General features: G+C 42.9%; 1 protein-coding gene across 1 annotated transcript in view; it reads left to right on the top strand.

The window, feature by feature from the left end:
• ELAVL4 (ELAV like RNA binding protein 4) overlaps window positions 1–26,881 on the top strand; it is a 115,538-nt gene that overhangs the window by 42,818 nt on the left and 45,839 nt on the right. Inside the window, 1 exon segment of the mRNA XM_032218421.1 lies at window positions 1,496–1,736. Within this exon segment, the coding sequence (XP_032074312.1) occupies window positions 1,496–1,736 (241 nt within the window).

The raw sequence follows: 26,881 nt of genomic DNA, 5'->3' as shown, positions 1-26,881 counted from the left end.
GTTTCTGAATCTTGTAAAAATCACATTGTTTTTGTAATTCAACACATGAAGCTTCATTGTGTTAATTTAAGTTTAATTGTGTAATATTGGTTTATTTGTAAATGCTAGCTTATAACAAGTCTTGCCATATTAATTTTATGACTTTTTTAATCTGATAATTTCTCCGATAAATTGTGGGAGTAGTGTAGAGGCAATGTGTCTTGACTTCAACAAAACATTTAATAGTCCCATGACTTTTTCATTAGCAAATTAGTTATGTTTGGACTACAGAGGATGACATTTAAATGGATATATAGTTGAACTGAAAATCTTATGTGAAAAGGGATCAACAGTTTTCTCATTAGGCTAAATGACATACTACAATCTTCAACATTTTTGTAAATGAATTAAATAAGAGGTGGAAGGAATGCTTATCATATTTAATGGTGAAACCAAGTGGGTGGGATAACTAATATACTAGAAGACAAATAAAATTACAGAAATGAAAAAAAGATGATCAGGGAACTACAATAGAAACAAAGATTTTGAAGATAGATTGAAGGACATGAGAATTTTTAGCTTTGAGAAGACTGAGTGGAGAGATGACAACATTCTTCTAATTCTGAAAAGCTGTTGCATAGAAAATATGTATCACTTCAGAATATAAAACACAAAATGATAGATTTAAGTTACAGGATGTCAGCTTACCATTGAAAGTTGTAAAGAAAATGCTTACAACAGTAACAGCAATTCAGATGTGAAATCAATTACCCAAAGAGATGCTAAGTCATCCCTCACTAGTAGTGTTTAAACAGAGCAAAACAGCTATTTCTGGGATACTTTGATTTGGTTTTCTGCACCAAACGGGGGCTGGATTTGAGGGGTGAAATGTTGCCTTCCGCTCTAAAACTTAGATTCTATGATTTGCAGTTTCAGTTCTATTTAATAAAGAATCAAAAGAAATCTTTGGTGGCCGAGAATATAGATGCTTTGTTGATGTAAATAAGTCTCCTTGATAAGACTAAAAGGCTGTTGCTTCAAACTCATAATATCACATTAATAGCTTTCTTAGTTTGAATGGCCCAAATAAACCTGTTACAATATTAGGTGTCACAGTAATTAAACAGATAATATATGTTTACTTTGTCAGCTTTTATCTCTTCATGGACCTCTTCCTCTTAAATAGATTTGTAATTTTAATCACAATTATTAATACTTAGGATCCTAGTTACATTTGTACATTCAAATGCATCATGAAAAGAAAATTTAGCTTTGTATTAACAAAAAGAAGGGGAGGTTGTATTTGTCTCTGCAGCTTACTATGTGCTTTCTGCCAAAGACTAGCATGACCTACTTTATAACAATAGCAGAAGGACCAAGCTGATTTTTTTTTTAAAAAAGCTCTTCTTAAATTGGCTATGAATGCTACCTACTTGTTCACTTGTAAGTATGTTTTTAAAATAGAAACTATCTCTGAGGATTGAAAGCATATTTTCCACCTTTTCTTTCTGCATAGATAATTAGCACCATGGAGCCTCAGGTGTCAAATGGCCCTACATCCAATACAACCAATGGTCCTGCCAGCAACAGCCGAAATTGCCCTTCTCCTATGCAGACAGGGGCAGCTACAGATGACAGCAAAACCAACCTCATAGTCAACTACTTACCCCAGAACATGACCCAAGAAGAGTTCAGGAGCCTTTTTGGGAGCATTGGTGAAATAGAATCCTGCAAGCTTGTAAGAGATAAAATTACAGGTACATGTATTTATTTATTTATTATTTATTTATTTGCTTACTTGCTTACTTGCTTCCTTACGTTACTATATAGTATGATGGTTAAAAGTACATGAAAATGTTACCAAATAATATTTTACAACATAGAGATTTTGTGCCTAGCATTCATGATTACCCTCTAATTTATACAAACTTCAGTGATGTGCTGAATATCATGTAGAATAAATATGAAAAAGTGAAAGAGCTCTGAAGGAACGTTTTGCTTTATGTGAAACTCTAGAATTGAATGAAATTATATTATCCAGTTAAGCAGACAGGAGATATATGTATATATAATGGAAAAGTTTCTACTTTTAGTAAATGGTAACTGCAAGCACTATATTGTGTAGATTAGGTGGAGAATTTGTACCCCACAAAACCATATGGCTCTGATTTGAAGAAACAACTATACATGGCAAACGGCAATTGGCTTATCCAATGTTACCCAGTGAAGTCATGATTTCATCTCATTTTTTAAACATTTGTACCATTTTAATTTTTCTTCTTTTAATATAATAGAATTTGCATTCCATCTTTGAGTTCATTCTACTCATAATCTTTTTACTTAAGATATTTTTTATAACAGGAAATATGGAACCTTTATGGATTGTCATAATTATGGATTATTGGATAAAGATGTGATGTTGTCATTTTGCTTTTCTTAGGCTTCACAATATCAAAGGTTATTGTGTTTTAATATGTTTACATTGCCAAATTACTTATAGGACAAATCCCAAAATTCTCCAGAATTCATAAAATTGTCAGCAAACCTTTTTGATTGCTATTATTTATTTTTAAGTAATTATAATTGACAAAAGTAACATGTATAAAGAACAAGTCACATGAACTGTGACCTTTTTATATCTAGAAAGTATAAGAGCTCTCTTAGATGACCAATTATAAAATTAATGATTTGGTGGGAGAGTGAGGAGAATGTCAGGTCACATTAAAAATGGTGGTAAATGTGGATAGTTCAGAAAGTGGTTTTGTAAAAAGAAGGCATTGTAAAGAAAAAGTACTTAGATCTGGCTTGCTGCAAAGACACTTGGAGTTAGATATAATATTTGTACTGTGTTGGAATTAAAGCTGAACAAAAGTTATTTTTCAAGTACAGAAAATCAGGAGTCCAGGCAGTTCAGATGAATATAGGCTTATTGTATGCTAATACTCTCTACAAAATCTGAACTATTAGCAGTCAAAGGTAATAGGTGGCAGATCAGAGTCAACGGAATTCAAAATGGGTTGGACTTCAATCTCTTGTGGGTGCAAAGGGACTCATACTTGATGACTGATGAGAAAATATTAATACTAACAATGGTCACGCAGATGAATCTGATAAAACAATATCAATATTTTTTTAAAGTTCAAAGTTGGTAGAAAAAAATGATAAAGAAAGTTAACACAAATTATAAGGGACAGTTGAAGGGAAAGGAGACTGAACCAAATAAATTGAAGGATGATTTGATGATGGGTTACAAATTATAAAATCCACTAAGTTTCCTTTATAACTGAGCCGAGGTGGCGCAGTGGTTAAATGCAGCACTGCAGGCTACTTCAGCTGACTGCAGTTCTGCAGTTCGGCTGTTCAAATCTCACCGGCTCAGAGTTGACTCAGCCTTCCAACCTTCCCAGGTGGGTAAAATGAGGACCCGGATTGTTGTTGGGGGCAATATGCTGACTCTGTAAACGGCTTAGAGAGGGCTGAAAGCCCTATGAAACGGTATATAAGTCTAACTGCTATTGCTATAACGTATTATTTATTAGTTGACCTATACCTATAATGACCATACACTTCTTATTATAAAGGACGATTCTTATTTCAGAAAGCTGATTTTTACATTTATTTGTTTGTTTGTTCATTTTGCTCTTGAAGTTTCTTTTGTAAAACAGAGTTATAAACACAATATTTTTTCCATATGAACCTTTTTCAGATTTGCCCTTTTTTAAGGTTACCCTTTATTTTTTCCAAGAAAATATGGACACTTTCAGACATGTGAAATTATGTCAGTATAACTTTAAACTAAAGTACAATTAGTTCATTTGGTTTACCCTGCAAGGCTGACATCAATCTTGCAAGTGTGAAAGTACAATTATCCCCCACCCCATGGATCTCTTTTATAGCTCAAAAAACTAGCTAAGGTATTTTCTGACACTCTTGCCCTGCTCACTATCCAGCTGCAGGCTATCCTGTCTTTTAACCAACTGTTCTCTTGTTTCCTAAGGTCTTTCCCACATACCATTACAATGCCATATATTGATATCAAAATGCCTCCTGCATTCTAGAAAGATATCCCCCTGAGATCCATGTAACTTCCATCTGACTATATTCCCAAAATCTTTAATTTCCCACGCCTTGGGATAGGGTATTATGGAACTCTGCCTTGCATACTTTGTGTGGACTCTTAGGTTGTTTTTTTTATTAGTTTTCTATTTTAAGTGTAATCCTCCTAAAGTTATTCTGGAGTAAGGCAGATTCTAAACTAAACAGACAGACACCAGTCAAGATGTGCATAACAATTTCTGGAAAATGCATTTTCTGCCACTGCTTCTATCCCTTAGCACCTTTTTCTTAACTTTACAGCTCTGATAGTCTTGTCAATTTTTTCTGTTTTATATTTTCTGCTTTTTTTGTATATCTCCTGCCTAAATTGTCTCTCCATTAACACTTTCTTCTTCTCTCTGATTTCCTCATTCATTAACCCAACATCCCTCCAACATTTGTACCCATGCAGAGCCCACGTTTTTCTCATTATGGTGAGAGTGAGTGAGAGAGAGAGACAGACAGACAGACACACACACACACACACACACACACACAGAGGGAGGGAGGGAGAATTTTACATAGAGAATAAAAATACAGGAGGTTCCTGAGTTATTTCATTGTTGTTTTTAAAGTTTTTTGTTCTACCTTTATAAAATGGGTGAAAAACCATTGTTTTTTCAAGTGTGCTAGGTATAGAGAAAATAAGATGTTTTATTGTAGGTGGAAGAAGAGAGGGCATTTCCTTGATTACCCATTTTTTGTCTCACTCTTATATGTCTATTCTCATTCCCTCACTTGATTTCAATACCCCTTTTCACTTCCCATTTTTGAGAAAGTGAAGCAGTATTCATGTGTGTGTGTGAGAGAGAGCGAGCATGTATATTCTGTATCTGAAAGGAGCATTTTGTGTAAAAAGAAAAGGGAGGAAAAAACAAGTAACAATCTTTTGGTATCATTTATTTGGAAGGAGAATGGAAATTATATTTTAAAGATTAATTTTATATAATATATTACCTAGTTGGTCCTACTCACTGTTCGTATTGCCGATAGTTTATATACTTAAATGTTTGTATTTTCCAGTTTATTATAATGTTTTAAAGAAGTTGCTTGTGGCCATGTCTACCTTTGTGGCCTAGATCTGCCTACTCTTGGGATCTAATTTTTCTCCTAGGCCAGTGATGGCGAACCTATGACACGCGTGTCAGTGCTGACACGCGTAGCCATTTGGGGTGACACGCACAGGATTGCATGCGATTCATCCTCGGCTCCTGCACGGCTGCCGAGGATGAAAGAATCTGTGCTGGAGGAACGGGGGGGCGGGACGTGTGATCTCCCCCACCCACACTCACTTACTGTATCGCCGCCGCCCCTTTCTGAGCGCAGGGGCTGCTGGTAAGGCGTGTGTGCCGTGCGCACACACGTCATCAGCGCGGCGAGGGAGGACCCGCAGGAGAGGAGCGCGGGAACAGTGCGCGCCTCTCTCCAGTCAGGCCGGCACAGAGAGTCTACTCCTGGGACTGTCGGTTACGACCGCACCACACTTATCTCAGTTCACGGCAGGGCTGTGGAGTCTGCTGCTTCCAGCTCCACGTCCTCATCAACATGCCGCTCCGGCCCGCCCCCGCTATGAATATTCATATTCTTCGCCCTCGCGTCACTAGGAATATTCATAGCAGGGGCAGGCTGGAGCGGCATGTTGATGAGGACGTGGAGCTGGAAGCAGCCGACTCCACAGCCCTGGTTCACGGCACCCCAAACAAGTTCAATAATATCAAGGGCAACATACGAAATTGACTGATGAACAAAGAAGTTACTAAGCAGGTATGTTAAATAATTTGTTTTTGGTTTATTAAATACAATTATATATTGCAATTATACATTTTTGTAGTTTAAACTATAAATTGCGCAAAATTATGTTTTTGTCGAAGTGACACACAACGCGAGTTATGCTCGATTTTTTGCCGATTTTTGACACACCACGCCAAAAAGGTTGCCCATCACTGTCCTAGGCTCTGCTTGGAGTGTCCAAGCACGGGTTAACTTCAGCTTGCTGCCCAAGGAACTGAGTTTTAAAATTGATTGTAGCTCCGCCTCTTGGTTGCCTCAGAGGCTCAGTTTCAAAAAACTCAGTCATCCTATAGGACATTTTTTCTGGGGCTCCAGTTCTTGGGCATCAAGCTGGACCCAGACCCTTTATTGTGATAGATTGTAGCTCCCTTTATTTTTATATTTCCTTGTGTTATAAACTTTGGTTTTGATAGCTATTGGACAGTGTAGGTAGCTTAGTTTTCCTGCCTATTACCCCCGTTTGGATTTGGGTGCTTGCAAACAGCGCGGACAGGCTGCCTGGAGCGTTCCCAGCCAAACCTCGTTCTTAAGTTGTTCTGCGAGTCGGGGATCGCGGGGGCGATTGCCCACGTTGCGAGGGGTGAGTTTAACAGCTGTCCCCCTCGCAAGGAGCACTAGGCTCCTCGAAGCCCCGACATTGCTCCTGGTGCGCACGCACAAACAGCAGCCATTTTGGACAGTTGGTTTTGGCGCGATTTATTCAAATCCACCGTGCAGCCTGTTTCCACTTGGCAGATCGTCGCGGAGGGCAGCCATAAGCGCAGGACCTTGCTCTGGGTGGCCAGACAGGGACTATCCCTCCTCTCCTTTGCAACGGCCGCAGGGAACCTTAGCCAGCCAAGCCAAACTACCTCCCCAGCGCAGATGTGCAAGCACTCGGCTACCTCCACCAGCTGGCTCCATCCAGTCTCTCCTCACTAGAGCGCAGGGCCCAGTGCCTCGGAAGTCCAGCGTATGGCCTACATCCATCTTCCTGCAGGCCTGTATATTAATCCAGTTACCATGGAGCAGCAGACAGGCCCTCATGGCAGCAGTGGGGAGAGGCAAGAGGAGAACCAGACAGGGCCCACTCCTAGCAAACGCAGTAGGCCTAATCCTGCAGCCAAGGGTAATGGGGTGGGTGCCCCTTCTAAAGGGAAGGCCATGGAGGAGGTGGTGGCTCGGGCCATTTCACGTGGCATATCCGATGGCATGCAACAGCTGGCAGCTAAGCTACCCGTTGGGCGGTTTCACCAACACCCACAGCTATCAGCGAAGTCTCGGAATTGGAGGAAGCTGAGATAGAGGCCCCAGTTCTCTCTGATGATGAGAACTCTGCCCCTGAGCAGTTCAGGCCTCTTCAACCCCACAATGTTCAGGGCCATTCTCACCAAGGCCCGGGCAGCGGGGCCCCAGATGGGCCTTCTGACTCCTGCGGCCAAGGTCCCTGCGGATCAGCCCACCAGCGTGACCATAGGGCCCCAAGATCCTGGTGCAGGTTTGTTTAAAGAAGCACCTCTGCCCCTGGAATTGGTTCCAGCTCTCCAGTTGTTCCTTGACATTATACAATGGCAATGGGCGCAGCTGGGGACCATGGCAAATCCTAGCGGGACAGACTGGAAGCCGCCATGGAGTACTCCGCTGACGCCTTCCTCTCAGCCACCAGGTTTTCATCCAGGCTCTGGCCTTGAACATAACCTCGAGGCGCCTGCTGTGGCTTCGCCACTGGCAGGCCGATGTGAAGGCGAAATGGAAGGTGGCTTCTGCTCCCTTCAAGGGAGGAAAGCTTTTTGGGGATGCCTTGGATCCATTCCTGATAGAGTCCAAGGATAAACATAAAGTGCTCGCTCTGGTCACTAAGAAGCAGGAGCGTAAGGGCCAGTTCTTTTGTAAGAGTTCCTTTCAGAACAACGAGCCCTCTACCTCCTCCGGGGGGCCTGGTCACGCCTACGTCCCCCCTCAGGATCTCTCCCAGGATAGGTCCTCGTTTAGGGACAGTGGCAGGCAGCAAGGGTTCCGCAAGCCATTCTAAGAGGGTTACTCTAACAAACCCTTTCGGAAATCTAAGTGACCATCACAGGGCTCCCCCCATAGGCGGCCATCTCCAGCTCTATGCAGCCCAGTGGGAGGAGACCACAACGGACAGTTGGGTCAGGAACACGGTCCGCCATGGGATGACCCTGGAGTTCCTGTCCCTCCCCCTGAGAACCTTCCTCCACTGCCCCATCCCCAGGTCCGCCCACAAGCTCCAACTTATGAGGATGGAGATAGACCATCTCCTGGAGATAGCGGCCATAGAGGAAGTCCCCAGGGGTCAAGAAGGCAGGGGGGTTTATTCCATCCTTTTCCTGGTCCCCAAGTCATCAGGGGGGCGGGATGTGAGGGCGATTCTGGACCTCAAGAAACTGAACAAACATCTAGTGTACAAGCGCTTCAAGATGCAGTCCCTCCAGACCATCCTGGACTGTGTCGGACGGGGCGATCTGCTGACTTCGATCGACCTGAAAGAAGCGTACCTGCATGTTCACCCGGCGCATCGCAAGTTCTTGAGGTTCCAGTTCGCCGATCGCCACTAAAAGTACAAGGCTCTCCCTTTTGGCCTCTCGTCGGCCCCACGGACATTCAACAAGCTGCTGGCCGCTGTTGCTGCACGTCTCCGGTCTCTTCCCATGAGATTGGAATGCTACCTGGACAACATCCTTATCTACTCGTCGTCCAGGGGGCAGGCCCGGGCAGATTTGAACACCACTATCAAGGTTCTGCAGCTCCACGGGTTCTCAGTCAACCTCGCCAAAAGTCACCTGACCCCGACCTGCAGAATCTAGCACCTCAGAACGATCATCGATTCCAAGACCTGCCAAGTCTTCCTTACTCAGGAGAGGGTGGACAGCATCTGGACTCTGGTGGGGAACATCCACTCAACTGGGTCAGCGTCGATTGTCTCCCTCTCTCAGCTGATGGGGAAGCTGGTGTCATGCATTTTGGTGGTCCCGTGGGCGCAGTTGCACATGCGAGAACTGCAATGGTTCCTGTTCACTCTCCAGAGACGAAAGGCCAGCAACTCCAGACGGGTGATACGAGTCCCCCCGAAGGTCCTCTGCTCCCTCAAGTGATGGCTGTCAGAGGCCCTCTCAAAGGCAGTCGCTTCAGGGAACCGGAGCACCTGATAATAACTACAGACGCCAGTCTCTTCGGCTGGGGGGCTCACCTAGGGACTTTGGTGGTCCAGGGCAGATGATCGCAGGCGGAGTTCGCCCACAACATCAATTGGCTAGAGCTTCGGGCGGCCAGACTAGCCCTGCACCTTTTCCTCGATCGGGTCAGGGGCCGCGATGTACTGATTCTGACGGATAACATAGCCGGCACGCGGTCCCTGGCTCTGATGTCGGAAGTAGAAGCTCTGGGTCACTGGGCAGAGAGGCATCTGGCATCGATTCGGGCAGACCACATCTCTGGCGTAGACAACATGATGGCGGACTGGCTAAGCAGAACATCATCCAGTACTCGGAATGGCGTTTGCACCTGAGACTGTTCTGCCAGCTGTCCGGAGGTTCGGCCACCCTGTTTGCCTAACCGACCAACACACACCTCCCCCGGTTTTTCACCAGGTTCCACTGCCCCGGGGCCGAGGGCACAGACGCTCTACAATCCTGCTGGCCTCCAGCTTGACTGTATGCCTTCCCTCCTCTTCCTCTGATCCCGCAGGTCATAAGAAAGATCCTGGAGGAGGGGGCGGAGGTGTTGCTGGTAGCTCCACACTGGCCGAGGAGGACTTGGTTCGCCGACCTGGTCAGCTTGTCGGTATCCCGGCCATGGCGCATATCTCAGGAGCAAATCTCCCTTAGCCAGGGGGCCGTCCAACACCCAGAGCCCCAGTGGCTGCAGTTGGCCGTCTGGCACTTGAGGGGGACCTCCTGAGGCTTCACTGTTTTTCTGACAGAGTCATCCAGACTATTCAAGCTTCTAGGCAACCTTCCACCATCAGAATTTACGAAGCGACCTGGTCGGCCTTCTTACGTTGGTGCCTCAACAGTCAGATAAGTGCTTTATCCGCGGCCATCCCACAAGTCCTGGAATTTCTGCAGGACGGTTGGACAAAGGCCTTGCGCCCAACACTCTCCGTCGAGAGGCGGCTGCCTTGGGCACCATTCTGTCCGCTGACTCTCAGTTACCACTTTCTAGACATCCCCAGGTTCGGGGCTTCCTAAAAGGGGCTTCCAACATCTGTCCACCACCCATCCATAGGTACCCTACCTGGGACTTGACTGTTGTACTGCAGGCGCTTGCCGCACCTCCCTTTGAACAGTTGCGGACAGTGGGCCTGCGCCACCTGACCCTCAAAACTGCCTTTCTGGTTGCCATCACATTGGACTGCAGGATATTGGAATTGGCCGCCTTGTCGGTTAGAGGCGACCTATGTATCTTCCACTCCGATAGAGTCATCTTACGGCTGGATCCTGCCTTTGTCCCAAAGATTAACATCGTTTTCCACAGAGCGCAGGAGCATTACGGTCATGACTGGGAGGGGCAGGTACGATGGGAGCTTCAGGGCTAGCCATTACCAGGGAAGGAGGGTCTGCTATGTTACAGCGATCCCTCCTTCCGGCCCTGTTAGCTCCACTCCAGGACCAGATGGCGAGAGTTGTCAGGGCCCTGGTCTCAGGCTGCTGTTGCTAAATGCCACGTCTGTGGTTCACAAAGCTCCCCTCATCCGGGACCTAATATTAGACGAGGGGGCAGACCTGGCATGTATTACTGAAACCTGGCTGGGCCAGGAGGGAGGAGTCCCCCTCACTGAAATGTGCCCAGAAGGGTTTCAGGTGCTCCATCAGCCGCGACACCAGAGAAGGGGTGGGGGAGTGGCTGCCATCATCTGAAAGTCATTAGTTCCTCGTAGGATCCCTTCTCCGGAGCTTGTCGGGTGTGAGTCCCTGTTGGTGAAGTTGGACCTTGGGGGTCAAGTGGGCTTGTTGTTAACGTACCTACCTCCCAACAGCATTACAACAGCCCTCCTGTGCTCCTCGAATCAATAGCCAAGCTGGCGATTGAGTTCCCCAGGCTTATAGTGCTGGGGTATTTCAATCTGCCTTCGCTCGGCGAACGTTCTGATGGGGCGCAGGAGTTCATGGCTTCCATGACAGCCATGGACTTGACTCAGGTAATTCGGGGTCCGACTCATACAGCGGGTCACACGCTTGACCTCGTATTTTTCTCGGAGCAGTGGAGACGTGATCTAGGTTTGAAGGGCATTAAGACCTTTTCCTTGTCATGGTCTGATCACTTCCTACTGAGGCTTGACTTTCGGAAACCAATCCCCCACTGTAGGGAGGGGGAACCGATTAGGTGGTTCCACCCCAGGCACCTGATGGACCCTATGGGATTTCAGACGGCGCTTGGGGAGATACCTGACTCTCTCGTCCACAGTCCGGCGGAGTCTTTGGTCGCTGCTTGGAATTTGGTGGCGGAGGCTCTGGACCGGATTGCGCCTTTACAGCCTCTCCGCAGCAGTGGATCCAGGAGGGCTCCTTGGTTCACCAAGGAACTCTGGGAGATGAAGTGCCAAAAGAGATGCCTAGAGTGACGGTGGAGGGCCAGTAACTCTGAATCCAACTGAACACAATTAAGAGCCTTCATTAGGACTTATCTAGTGGCGATACGGGTGGCAAAATGTGCACATTTTTCCACTCTTATTGCATCCGCAGAATCGCGCCCAGCCACCCTGTTTAGAATAGCCCTCTCCCTCTTGAAATGGAGGGATGCGGACGACCCTTTATAGGGCAGAGCTGAGGAATTTGTCCTGTTTCTGTCGGATAAAATCGCTCGGATTCGGACGGACCTGGACTCCACTTGGATGGTACCAGCCGAGGTACCGGGGGAAGGTCTTGAGCGGATTTTATGGAGCGAGTTTCAACTTGTCACTCCTGAGGAAGTAGACAAGGCCATGGGAGCGGTGAGTGCCTCCACCTGTATACTGGACCCGTGCCCCTCCTGGCTGGTCTCAACTAGCAGGTAGGTGACACGTGGTTGGCTCCAGAGGATAGTTAACATCTCTCTTTGGGAGGGATCCTTCCCGCACCCCTTAAAGGATGCGGTGGTGAGACCCCTCCTTAAGAAACCTTCCCTGGACCCAGCCATTTTGAACAACTACTGTCCAGTCTCCAACCTCCCTTTTGTAGGGAAGGTTGTTGAGAAGGTGGTGGCCTTTCAACTCCGATGGACCTTGGATGAAGCAGATTGTCTGGATCCCTTTCAGTCGGGTTTCAGGCCTGGTTACGGCACGGAAACTGCTTTGGTCGCGCTGATCGATGATCTCTGGCGAGCCAGGGATAGAGGATATTCCTCTATCCTTGTGCTTCTTGACCTCTCAGCGGCCTTCGATGCCATCGACCATGGTATCCTTCTGCGACGGTTACGGGAGGTGGGAGTGGGAGGCACCGTTCTACGGTGGTTCTCATCCTACCTCTCGGACAGGTCGCAGTCAGTGTTGGTTGGAGGGCAGAGATTGACCCCCTAGGCCCCTCAATTATGGAGTGCTGCAGGGCTCGGTCCTGTCCCCCCTCCTGTTTAACATCTACATGAAGCCGCTGGGTGAGATCATACGCCGGCACGGGATTAAATACCATCAATACGCGGACGATACTCAGCTGTATCTGTCCACCCTGTGCCAACTCAGCGAAGCAGTTGAAGCAGTTGAAGTGATGTGCCAGTGCCTGGAGGCTGTCAGGGTCTGGATGGGAGCAAACAGGCTTGCACTCAATCCCGACAAGACCGAGTGGCTATTGATGCTCCCTCCCAAGGATGGTCCAGTCATTCCATCTCTTAGCCTGGGGGGTGAAATTATACACCCCTCAGAGAGGGTTCGCAATTTGGGTGTCCTCCAGGATCCACAGCTGACTTTAGAACGTCATCTGGCCTTTGCCCAGGTTCGCCTGGTGCACCAGTTGCGACCCTATCTGGACCGGGAGGCCCTTCAGATGGTCACTCATGCCCTCGTCACCTCAAGACTGGATTACTGTAATGTGCTCTACATGGGGCTGCCCTTGAAGAGTGTTCGAAGACTGCAGTTGGTCCAGAATGCAGCCGTGCGAGCGATAGTGGGGGTGCCTAGGTACACCCACTTTACACCTATCCTCCGTGAGCTGCACTGGCTCCCATTGGTCCCCGGACACGCTTCAAGGTGCTAGTCATTACTTTTAAAGCCCTACATGGTTTAGGACCTGGCTACCTGAGAGACTGCCTCCTGCCATTTACCTCCCAGAGACCAATAAGATCACACAGATTAGGCCTCCTCCGGGTTCCATCTGCCTGTCAATGTCGGTTGGCAACTCCCCGGGGGAGGGCCTTCTCTGTACCTGCTCCGGCCCTATGGAACGATCTCCCAGTAGAGATCCGGACCCTTACTACTCTTCCGGCCTTCCGTAAAGCAATTAAGACCTGGCTGTTGCGGCAGGCCTGGGGCTGTTGATTTTATCCAGCCCCACTCTAAGCTGTATGCATGTTGTGTAATTTTAATGTTTTATTTTTATTTTTATATATGTCCCTTTGTTTTTATCTGTAAGCCACCCAGAGTCTCTAGGGAGTGGGCGGCATACAAATGCTAATAAACTTTAAACCTTAAACCTGATACTTCTGGACTTCTGTCCTCGTCCCAGGCACCAGAGAGAGGTAACGTGGCAGAGGTTGGACATTCGGCAGGCGGTATGCATTTACATGAAGCGGACCGCTCCCTTTCGTAAGTCGGGAGCGTTATTTGTCGCATTCCAACCTGCTTCCATGGGAAAGAAGGTCACGTCCTCCACCATAGGACGCTGGCTCAGAGCATGTATCAAAATGACTTACGAGAGGCCAGGCCGGTTCCTCCTCGTATTACCGCACATTCTACAAGGAGCACAGCAACTTCGGCTGCTTGGGCTACTCAAGCACCAATTGAGGCAATTTGCCGTGCTGCTATGTGGTCTGGCCCGTCTCCTTTCATTCGAAACTACAAACTTGACACATTCACCTCCGCTGAGGCGTCACTTGGGAGGAGAGTTTTGCAGAGAGTCGTGGCGAGCACCACGGCCCCGGACAGTTCTTCTTCCCTCCCGACTTCGACATAGCTTTGGCATGTCCCGTGCTTGGACACTCCAAGCAGCGCCTAGGAGAAAGACCGTTGGCTTACGTGAATGGTCGTTCTGTAGGCGCTGCGGAGTGTCCAAACCGACCCTTGAGGTGGGGCCGCGAGGTGTGTTTTCACCTGTGTCTTGGACTTAGACTGGTTCGAGTTATGGACTATTGAATCTTCTTTGTTTTTCGAAACTGAGCCTCTGAGGCAACCAAGAGGCAGAGCTACAATCAATTTTAAAACTCAGTTCCTTGGGCAGCAAGCTGAAGTTAACCCGTGCTTGGACACTCCGCAGCGCCTAGAGAACGACCATTCAGGTAAGCCATCTACTTTTGGAGTAGCTTTTAGTGTAATGAAACTTGTGGCTATGCTGTGCATAGTTCTATGGCTCAAATTGTTCTTATGCTTTAAAAGAATATCTGAAATGTCAAGATTGTAATTGGTACTTTGCAGGAAGAAACTGGCTTTTATTATCAGATTACAGGGCCATCAAATTCATTGCTGCTTACATTGGGTAACAGCATTTTTTATGACATCATGTATTATAGCTTTCTTAAGCTACACCTAGAGATGCCAATGATTGTATATCAGACCTTTCCCATGCAGTATTTGTATGAACCACAATAAATATAAAACATGCCAAATTGAAGCTATTTATGTAACTTAAATATATATCTATTCAACAAACTTAGACATAGCAGCTCATCTACCAGAAGGAATTCTGGAAAGAAAACAGAATAATATAATGAAGTAAAAACAAAAAAGAACATTGCTTTTCTTGACAGTGAACTGCTTGAAGTTATTGGAACTCATTGTGCCAATGCATCTAGGTAACCAAGAGCTTCTGAAAAACCAATATAAGGTTGCAATTGATATATATATATGTGTGTGTGTGTGTGTGTGTGTGTGTATGTAGGATAAATCAGAATGCATTTGATTACCTATTCTATTAAGTCAGAAAAAGTTCTGGGAAATTTTGCAACAATTTCATTGGCAGACATTTGAGCTCATTGTGAACTTTTGATTCAGCCAAATATTAGATATTTCTGGGTAGGAAGAAGGACAGATGTTCTTCCAGTAGTTATGTATGTTGTCAGATAAGGGTAGCCATGTACTGTTCTATTTTACATTTTCTCCTTTTTCGCTTCTTATTATAAAGTATATAAGTATATAAAGTTTATATATATATGAGCCAGGGAGAAAGATATATATATGAAACTTTTATTGACACAATTGTTTGTATTTGTTGCTCAAGCAAAGCACTAACATAATAATACCAATATTGCTAGTCCGCAAAGAAAATGTCTTCATTTTAATAATTCCTAATTTCCAAATTAATTTGATGAGAATTTCAGAGATAATGTTTTATTTATAAAATCTGTTTGAATACTCTGTGTTCAGAATGCTACTGTATTTCAAATATTTATAGAGCAAAATAAACAACAGTACAGCTGAAATACCGAAACTGGAATGTTGTCAATAAGCAGTCTTTTAAAAAGTTGACCATGATGGTTTTTGCTTTAAAATAATATAAATTTAGCAAAGTACAGTTCTTATTTCATGTAAAAATGAAAATTTGATAATATCAAACCACTTTGACTGGAAATGGTGTGTTATGCGATACTTTTAACTTAGATTTCAGAATAGAACTTGTAAATTTCAATTTTCCAAATTATAAATTTCTATTTAAACTTTGAAAAGCAAATAGAAAATGTTGATGCTTTACATCAGACAAATTGTAGTTATTGTAAAGGATTAGTAATATTAAAATGTCTTAATTCCAGAATATAGAATAAAGAAAAAAGTTAAGACAGTAGAAAGATATTTTGCAGGGGTGGTTAATAAAACTAGCAGTTCTAGTTGTAAATGTTATTAAATTTTTCATTTACACTTCTTAATTAATACTCACATTTCAAATTAACAGTGAAACTGCTCCCAGTTGCATCATTCCATAGCTACAGTGTATTTTGTCCAATTATATAGTTGTGGATTAAATTTGCTTTCCTTCAAATAACATCAAAAAATAAAATTGTAGCTAAGAAATTAAATGGAATAGAAAAGTGGCAATGTCTGAAGAAGGCATCATAATTCTAAACTAGAATCTGGAAGAAATGATTTTAAAAGCACATTATTGTAAAAGTAATTTTCCCATTCCAATTCTAATCTTTCCTCTCAGCTGCCCATAGGAATTTTAAGGATTGCAAAGTGATCTAGAGAGCATCAGGCAATGAAAGACTGCTTTGGGCACGCAAGGGAAATTTTTGAGATTGGTCTATATAATATATTAATAAATGATTATTTAGATAGCCTAGTTTGTAATGACAATACATTATTCAGCAAAATTTAAAAATACACTGCAAAGAATGCTAAATAAATGCTTTTAAACTGGATGAATCTACCAAAAAATACATTGAAAAGATTAATTCCAAAAAGTAGAGTTCAAGACAGCTTTGACTGTTAAGTCAAAGTGGTCACATCATAGTGGTTAGATCAGTGAAATATTTATTCATATATCATGGTTAGATCAGTGAAATATTTATTCATATATGCTGTACTAGGTGTAAAAGAACAAATTCCATGTTTAATGTTACTAGGATATTGAAAATAATATGACCTTAGAGAGGTGCAACTACTGAGTTCCCAAGCAGAAAAAGTGTTTTGTAGAGCTTATGGGGAGACTTTCTGCTCTTGAGGTCATTGTCCAAAAATAGCCATGCATTTTCCTGGGCTCATACATATTTGAATTAATAGAGCAAGAACAAGATGTAACTCAAACACGTGTTTTCTGAGACCACATAGCTGCCAAATAAGTTCAGAATAAGATACAACTTTCTAAAAAAAAATGCTGATACATGTATCAAACATGTCTTTCAGAAGCACCTTTTCTGCTTGGGATCTTAGTATCTGCATATCATTAGTCCTTGCACTAGTAAAACTTGCAGTCATTATTGGAATCGTATGTATAGCTCAGATTGCTTTATATTTGATCATAAAGATTTATCTCCCATATTTTAGATATCCATTAAAATTACCCTACATAAAATAAAAACATGACAAATGGATATTTACAGCTTTCCACTTAGTTTTAATCTTACCATTGCCTTCTCAATCCCTTAAATTTATATTTCTTCTTGCCTTACACAGCCTGTAATTTGCAGTTAGGGCCTTTGCTATGCTAATGGTTATAATAATTTGGGTAAGTTTTTTCAGTGGCAATGTTTATCAGAATAGCTGATTAGAAGCGTAAATAAAAATGGAAATAACTTAATATTAATAATGCATGAAGGAAAAAAAATAGTTGAATTGGAATAGTGCAAGTTTTTTCATAAAAATATCAAACTGCTTAACATCACATTTGATTTCTGCAGCTTGGAAAATAAATAATCTTATTCCAATATTTTAAAATGGATCGAGATCCTTACTTTAGCATCTCTTCTTGGCAAAGTAGTAGACAGTATTACTAAAGAGAAAATACATGGTAGAATAAGCTTTGCTAAAAAGAAAGAAAGGAAACTTCTGCAAAGTTTAATCTTCTCCCATTGACAAGGATTGTTAACAGATACTGTATATTTGGACTCCAAAAACGCCTGTGACAAAGCATATCACCAAAGGCTCCTAAACAAACTCACCTGCACTGGATAATAAAACAGATCTACTTCCTAACAGACAGGAAGCAGCAGGTGAAGCTAAGCAAAATCACATCAGATACCTGTACAACTAGCACAGGATCCCCCCACCCCACCTCAAGGCTATGTGCTCTCTCCACTTCTCTCTATATACCAATGACTGCATCTCAAACGATCCATCTGTTAAACTACTGAAGTTTGCAGATGACACAACAGTGATTGGTTTCATTTGATACAACTATGAAACAGCATATAGACAGGACGTTGAACAACTAGCCTCATGGTGCAACCAAAACAATCTGGAACTGAACACACTCAAGACCATAGAAATGATGGTAGACTTTAGGAGAAACCCTACCATACTACCACCTCTCACAATACTAGACAACACAGTATCAACAGCAGAGTCCTTTAAATTTCTAGGTTCTATCATATCTCAAGACTTAAAATGGACACCTAACATCAAAAATGTCATCAAAAAAACACAACAACGAATGTTCTTTCTGCGCCAACTCAGGAAGCTCAAACTGCCCAAGGAGCTGCTGATTCAGTTCTACAGAGGAATTATTAAGTCTGTCATCTGCATCTCTATAACTGTCTGGTTTGATTTTGCAACTCAACAAGACCGAAGCAGAAATCAGAGGATAATCAGAACTGCAAATAATAGTAGTAATAATAATAATAATAATAATAATAATAATAATAATAAAGGCCATAAATACCTGGGCAATACCAGTTATAAGATACACAGCTGGCATAGTTAACTGGACACAAGCTGATTTGGACCTTTTGGACCGAAAAACCAGGAAACTAATGACAATGCACTACAGTTTACATCCACGCGGTGATACTGATAGACTATATCTGCCCCGAAAATCAGGTGGCAGAGGATTATTACAAGTGAAGCAAACAGTTGAAGAAGAAAAACATGCACTGGCTGATTATTTAAAAGACACTCAAGAACATCTATTAATCGAAGTAAAGAACAAAAATCTACTGAAGGCCCAACAGACAAAACAAGAATACAGAAAAGATGTGATAAAATCAAGAATGGAGAGTTGGCAGAACAAAGCACTGCATGGTCAATTTCTGGAAAAAATAAAAGATAAAGTGGACAGTGAACAAACTTGGTTATGGTTAAAAACAGGTACATTAAAGAAAGAAACAGAGTCACTAATCCTGGCTGCGCAAGAACAAGCTATCCGCACAAATGCCATTAAGGCCAAAATCGAAAAATCCTCTGATGATGCCAAATGCAGACTTTGCAAAGAAGCTGATGAAACTGTTGATCACATACTCAGCTGCTGTAAAAAAATCGCGCAGACTGATTATAAATTGCGGCACAATTCAGTAGCACAAATGATCCATTGGAATTTGTGCAAAAATTATAATATTAAAACAGCAACAAACTGGTGGGAACATCAGCCTGAAAAAGTCACCGAAAATCAGATGGTCAAGATCTTGTGGGATTTCCGTATACAAACCGACAAAATACTGGCGCATAATACACCAGACATCACACTGGTTGAGAAAAATAAGGTCACAATCATAGACATCGCAATACCAGGTGATAGCAGGGTCGCCGAGAAGGAACATGAAAAAATCGCAAGATACCAGGACTTAAAAATCGAAATTCAACGACTATGGCACAAACCAGCAGTGGTAATTCCAGTGGTAATTGGCACACTGGGTGCTATTCCAAAAGCACTGGAATTGCATTTAAAACAGTTAAAAATTGACAAAATCACCATCAGTCAAATGCAAAAAGCCGCACTGCTTGGATCTGCACGCATATTAAGAAAATACGTTACGACGTCCTAGGCCCCTGGGTGGGGCCCGACTAGTAACCAATGCCAAATCCGGTGAAACAACTGGCCGCTGTGATACAATTGTACAACAACAACAACAATAATAATAATAATAATAATACAAACCGACAAAATACTGGCGCATAATACACCAGACATCACACTGGTTGAGAAAAATAAGGTCACAATCATAGACATCGCAATACCAGGTGATAGCAGGGTTGCCGAGAAGGAACATGAAAAAATCGCAAGATACCAGGACTTAAAAATCGAAATTCAACGACTATGGCACAAACCAGCAGTGATAATTCCAGTGGTAATTGGCACACTGGGTGCTATTCCAAAAGCACTGGAATTACATTTAAAACAGTTAAAAATTGACAAAATCAACATCAGTCAAATGCAAAAAGCCGCACTGCTTGGATCTGCACGCATATTACGAAAATACGTTACGACGTCCTAGGCCCCTGGGTGGGGCCCGACTAGTAACCAATGCCAAATCCGGCGAAACAACTGGCCGCTGTGATACAATTGTATAATAATAATAATAATTAGGAAACTAATGACAATGCACTACAGTTTACATCCACGTGGTGATACTGATAGACTATATCTGCCCCGAAAATCAGGTGACAGAGGATTATTACAAGTGAAGCAAACAGTTGAAGAAGAAAAACATGCACTGGCTGATTATTTAAAAGAAAGTCAAGAACATCTATTAATCGAAGTAAAGAACAAAAATCTACTGAAGGCCCAACAGACGAAACAAGAATACAGAAAAGATGTGATAAAATCAAGAATGGAGAGTTGGCAGAACAAAGCACTGCATGGCCAATTTCTGGAAAAAATAAAAGATAAAGTGGACAGTGAACAAACTTGGTTATGGTTAACAACAGGTACATTAAAGAAAGAAACAGAGTCACTAATCCTGGCTGCGCAAGAACAAGCTATCCGCACAAATGCCATTAAGGCCAAAATCGAAAAATCCTCTGATGATGCCAAATGCAGACTTTGCAAAGAAGCTGATGAAACTGTTGATCACATACTCAGTTGCTGTAAAAAAATCGCGCAGACTGATTATAAATTGCGGCACAATTCAGTAGCACAAATGATCCATTGGAATTTGTGCAAAAATTTTAATATTAAAACAGCAACAAACTGGTGGGAACATCAGCCTGAAAAAGTCACCGAAAATCAGATGGTCAAGATCTTGTGGGATTTCCGTATACAAACGGACAAAATACTGGCGCATAATACACCAGACATCACACTGGTTGAGAAAAACAAGGTTACAATCATAGATATTGCAATACCAGGTGATAGCAGGGTCGCCGAGAAGGAACATGAAAAAATCGCAAAATACCAGGACTTAAAAATCGAAATTCAATGACTATGGCACAAACCAGCAGTGGTAATTCCAGTGGTAATTGGCACACTGGGTGCTATTCCAAAAGCACTGGAATTACATTTAAAACAGTTAAAAATTGACAAAATCACCATGAGTCAAATGCAAAAAGCCGCACTGCTTGGATCTGCACGCATATTACAAAAATACGTTACGATGTCTTAGGCCCCTGGGTGGGGCCCGACTAGTAACCAATGCCAAATCCGGCGAAACAATTGGCCGCTGTGATACAATTGTATAATAATAATAATTACTGCCAATCTGCCTTCCATTGAGGACCTGTACACTGCATGAGTCAAAAAGAGGGCCGTGAAAATATTTACAGTCCCCTCGCATCCTGGATATAAATTGTTTCAACTCCTACCCTCAAAACGACGCTATAGAGCACCGCACATCAAGACAAGTAGACACAAGAACAGTTTTCCCCCCAAACTCCATCACTCTGCTAAACAAATAATTCCCTCACCACTGTCAAACCATTCACTAAGGCTGCATTACTATTACTATTAGTCTTCTCATTGTTTCTATCACCCATCTCCTCCCAGTTATGACTGCAGGACTGTAACTTTGTTGCTTGTATCCTTATGATTTATATTGATATTGATTGTTTCTTGATTGCTTATTTGTACCCTATGACTATCATTAGGTGCTTGATTATTGATGAATGTATCTTGTCTTTTTATATACACTGAGAGTTTATGCACCAAAGACAAATTCCTTGTGTGTCCAATCACACTTGACCAATAAAGAATTCTATTCTCTTCTACAGCTGTAACAGCAGCAATAAATAATCAGTTCTCACACTGGGGAGAAGTACATATTGGGTTACTCCAGGGAGCAGTGTTGGGACTGGTGCTTTTTAAATTGAATATAATTTAGTTAGGACTGAGCAGTGCAGTACAGTAGGCAGTTTGCCAATGATACCAAAGTATTCAGGATTGTGAAATTCTCCAAAAGACTGATGCTAAATTGGCTGAATGGGTTTCAAAATGCCAAATACAAAATCTCATAAAATGCTGCATGCTGGCACAAAAAATCCAAACTTTAATTGGATGGGATCTGAACTGACAGTGATGTTTGGAAATGGGATCTTGGCATTATAGACATAATTTGATTGAAATGTTGAGCCAATGTGAAATTCCTATAAAAAGGATCATTTTGTTGGAATTGTTGCGACGGTAGTGCAATATAACACAAGTCTCTTAAAACAAATCTGTGAGGAGGCCATGCTTACAGTTTCATCATAGATTTGTTTGAGGCAATAATGGCGAACCTATAACACGTGTCAAAGGTAACATATCATGATATTTGGGTGAGCCACCAAGAATGGATGTGCGCTCACACAATCTCTGGAGCAATTTAAAATTGTGCTGGAACCGGATATGCTTTGGCATAATTTTCAGAGATTGCAGAGCTGTAGAAGAGCATTAAATTAATGCCTCATACAACCCAGATAGGCTGTAGGGGCCTCTCTCACGTAGGCCACAGATCCTCACACCAAAGAATATGTAGCAGATCCTGGGGGGCTCTTGGGAATGGCACCAGGCAGCCTTTTTTAATGGCAGCAGTGGCACTAGGGCTCAAGGCCTCTATTTCAGCTTCGGTGGTGCTGCCAAATGCTGCCATTCAGGATGTTCTAGATGGGAGGGGAGACAGAGAATTGTTTCGCTTTTGTTCAGAAGGGACACACCAGAAAAAATCAACTTAGACATTTTCCAAATTTTTGACACAACAGACCAAGCCCAAAAGATTCGCCATCATTGTTTTAAGGGCATTATATTATATTGCACCAGTCTCCCTAGCAATTCCAAAAATTTTGCCTTGCATTATTATGTACAGTTCTGCTCATTGACCTTCGGGATATTGAAACTAGGTTTGGTACAGTAAAGGCTGGAGTAGTACAAAGAAAGACGAAGTTCTATCTGCTTGGAAGAATAATATAATATAGGAAACATGATGGACACATATCAACTCCTTATCTCATGATGTTAGAATTTTAGATTATTATTTTTTTACAGGAAGCTGGACAGGATTCAGTGCCTGCTAATGCTTCCTGTGCTTCCTGAATTACAGGTGAAACTCGAAAAATTAGAATATCGTGCAAAAGTTCACTTATTTCAGTAATGCAACTTAAAAGGTGAAACTAATATATGAGATAAGACTCATTACATGCAAAGCAAGATAGTTCAAGCCATGATTTGTCATAATTGTGATGATTATGGCGTACAGCTCATGAAAACCCCAAATCCACCATCTTAGAATATTACATGCAATCAATAAAACAAGGATTGTACATAGAACAATATTGGACCTCTGAAAAGTATAAGCATCCATATGTACTCAGTACTTGGTTTGGGCCCCTTTTGCAGCAATTACTGCCTCAATGTGGCGTGGCATGGAAACTACCAGCCTGTGGCACTGCTGAGGTGTTATGAAAGACCAGGATGCTTCAATAGCGGCCTCAGCTCTTCTGCATTGTTAGGTCTCATTTCTCTCTTCTTTCTCTTGGCAATGCCCCATAGATTCTCTATAGGGTTCAGGTCAGGCGAGTTTGCTGGCCAATCAAGCACAATAATCCCACAGTCATTGAATCAGGTTTTGGTGCTTTTGTCAGTGTGGGCAGCTGGAAAATGAAGTCAGCATCCCCATAAAGCTCATCTGCAGAAGGAAGCATGAAGTGCACCAAAATTTCCTGGTAGACGGCTGCATTGACCCTGGTCTTAATGAAGCACAGTGGTCCAAATCGTGTTGCTCAGTGTTCCAAAGTCCTCTTTTCTGATGAGAGCACCTTTTGCCAAAAGCACCAAAACCTGGTTCAATGACCGTGGGATTATTGTGCTTGATTGGTCTCTCCATTCTTCCTCCATACTCTGGGTCCTTGGTTTCCAAATGGGCGTGGGGGATTTATCTAAGTATTTAATATTTTTAAGCTATCTCTGAGAGCTAGCATTACTGATCTAGTAGTTTTAAAGATATGGTTCATATAATGCTATTATAAAATATAATCCACCTCAAACTCGCTTCCATTTCTGAGAAATCAGTACTTTTTCCCCCAAACACAATTGCCACTTAATGGTTAAACATTTTCAAATGCAGGCACTTAGCCTCTAATATTGTTTACAGTATTATTTAGTGCCTCTCATAATGCATGTGTTCTAGTTAAGGGAAAAATAGATGCAGTTAGAAATATTTTATTGTTTTTTTCCCATTGGTGTTGCAGTATAAGCATGTCCCACCATAACACTACAGTTGCAGTAGAGCCAAAAAATTGCCTTTTTTCAGATAGAAAGGTTGCCTTTTCAGACAGATATTGCAGGTAGATATTTTCAAGATCCTGGGACCAGACGACTGTTCTTCCAAGCTTTTGGACATGTGCTGGACCTCATCCTCAGGGAACTTCTCAATCTCCGGGATATATGCATGGACCCGGCAACATTATCCTGGGAGATGTATATTTGCCTTCATTCACGAAATATTTTTCAAAGATAATTATTCGAGAACCAGTTTCATTTAATAATAAAACTGGGCTAGAAACCAGGAAACTGAATTGCAATTCTTCATGAAAACCAGTTGGGTAATTTGGGGACGGTCATCCTCTCAGCTCAACCCACAACATTGGGCTGTTCTCGTGAGGTAAATATGAGAAGGAAACACTACTACAGCACCATGGACTGAACCTAAAAAGAGTAGGATATAAATCTGATTGATACTCTGGTTTCTCTTCACATTGATGAATCTAATGAATTAAATAAATGCAAAATTTTTCAGAAAGTAGAAATTCATGTTGCTTTATGCAGGCAGTAAACCTGTAGGTTTAATAATGTTACTGTTTCAGTATCTTTACTTTTCAAATTATCATAGCTGTACCTGCTTTTAGAGTTCCAGCACAAAATGCTACTGGAATGAAAGTTTGTAAGATTTTGTAATTATTTCCAACTTTTGTTTTGGTACAGGATAAAATATAAGCTTACAAGGAAAAGCAACTATGGATTTCTTTTCTTGTAGATTCTCCTCACCCCTGTTAAAAGAAAAGTATGCAAAACAGGATTTAGCTGTAAATCCATTCCCACCATTGGATGTTACAGTGTTCAGTGTTGCTATATTTAGGGAAACCTAATTTGAAAGTGCAAGGACATTTCTGTCACTGAAAAGCTACCACAAAACTAGGTTGGGAAAAGCAATATAAAGTGTGAAATGGTGCAGTGAACACTTTGGGAGAATGCATCATATACTGTGCCACTGAACCAATTATCTCAATGCAGGAAAAAAACACTACTGTACCTTCTTCTGTAAAACATATGGAAGAGGGAAGATGGGTGGAATTTGAATTCTTATTATTTCAAATGTAGCTCGTTTGGAATTTTGTCTTGTGTTCTTTTAATATTACTGCTAGCTTAACTTTACATTTATTCTGAGTTTTGAGTAAATAGCACCATACTTGTGCATCACCTAGTGAGATGGGCAGCTATTTGGATTTGATAAATGTATCTCACTTTTACACAAAAAGAATCATTGCAATGGTAATTGATTCATCAAAAATCTCATTAAGTTTATGCAATATTTCTGATAGTGCTTCAGAGATTATTCTCCTGTGCCCTGGAGAGTGCAAGCATGGGTTAAATTCAGTCTATTTGCCCAAGGACTGAGTTAATTTTCTTAGCCACGCTTCCTCTCCTCATTGAGGACAAGTTCAAAAACTCCAGCCACCCCAGTTCAGATGCGTTTTGGGGGAGTTCCTCAGTTTTTGGGTGAATAGACTGGGACTCTTCTAGTTCAATAGAGATTTTCTTATTTTTGTCATCATCGTAGTCAGGAAAAAAATTGTGCCTTAAAACGAGGTGCCTTAAAATTGTGCCTTAAAACAAGGCTGAGAGGACTTCGGAGATTCCTGGCTCTCCGTTTGCTAACAGAGCCGAGGTTCATTGGGGCTCTTGTCCAGCAGTGGCTGGCAAGCGCGGACGCAGCAGGAGGCTTCCTTTCCCCCCTCCCCAGCTGTCATTTAACTGTTTATTGCCTAGAAATCTCAGCGGAGGCTCCAGATTGCGTCTGGCAGCTCCCTGATCGCCCGAAGAAGCGAGGCGGCCAATTTGAAGCCGTTTTGGCATGCTTTTGAGCTCCAGCCATTGCAGCTACCACACTTTTACTCTCAGCAAGCAGATAGCCGTGGGGGAGTTTTTTAGCCTTAGTTCAGGGCACCGGCAAGTCTTCCTCCCCCAAGAAGACCTACAGCGAGCGGCTTGGGAGAGCTTTGGCCCTCAGGTCATACTCACGTCTGGAGGACATTTCTACGTGGCGCGCAGCTTCTATCGACTCACGCCTGTACCAGCCTTGAAGACTACAGGCGAAGACATCATGGCTGAAAGAAGCAAGAGGGTGCCAGAGGACAATCCAGAACCCTCATCGAAACTCAGTAGGTCAGATCCACCTGAGGTGGAAAAAGGATCAAGGGCACTAAAGGGAAAGGGACTCCTAACCCCAGACATGGGAAGGCCTTATCCAAGGCTGAGGCCCGCAGGCATAGGGATCTAGAAAAGACCTTTGAAAGCACCAGAAGACTGTCCATTTCATCTGGACAGCCATCTAGGGATCCTAGTCCCTTGCCCCAGCCTCACGCGGTTTTTCCCCAGAATTCTCCGAGGGAGTGTAATTCTCCCCCAGTTATGGAGACGGAATTTCAAGCCTCTTCACCTGCAGCTTCCCTGGGGTATCCAGAGTCTTCCTCCATCCAAGAAGAAATATGCCCTTTTGGCTGCTCTACTCTTGAGGAGAACCCAGTTCCCTCTAGACAGGCTGGCAGTGAGGGGCCGGAAACTTCAAAATCCCCTGAGGATCAGGGCCACAACCTGTCCTCTCAGATGCAAAGGGCCATTGAACAGGCCATTGAGAGGGTCATAGAGGCTGGTATTTGAAAGAAGCTCCAGGCCTCCAAAGCCACTTCTGCCAAGACTATTCAGAAGCCTGTCCCAGGGGATCAGGTACAAGGTCCCCCTTCTCCAGGCACCTTTATCCCCACAGGGGAATCTGTCCTGGAGGAGGACAATGCAGAGGAGCAGGAATTTTTAGAGGATTCAGAATCCTGAAAAACCTGCCTTTA

This window comes from Thamnophis elegans, chromosome 5 (assembly GCF_009769535.1).
Source record: "Thamnophis elegans isolate rThaEle1 chromosome 5, rThaEle1.pri, whole genome shotgun sequence".
In the NCBI taxonomy this organism is placed as follows: Eukaryota; Metazoa; Chordata; class Lepidosauria; order Squamata; family Colubridae; genus Thamnophis; species Thamnophis elegans.
The sequence above is the reverse complement of the archived record's forward strand: the minus strand, read 5'-3'. Positions and strand labels throughout refer to the sequence as shown.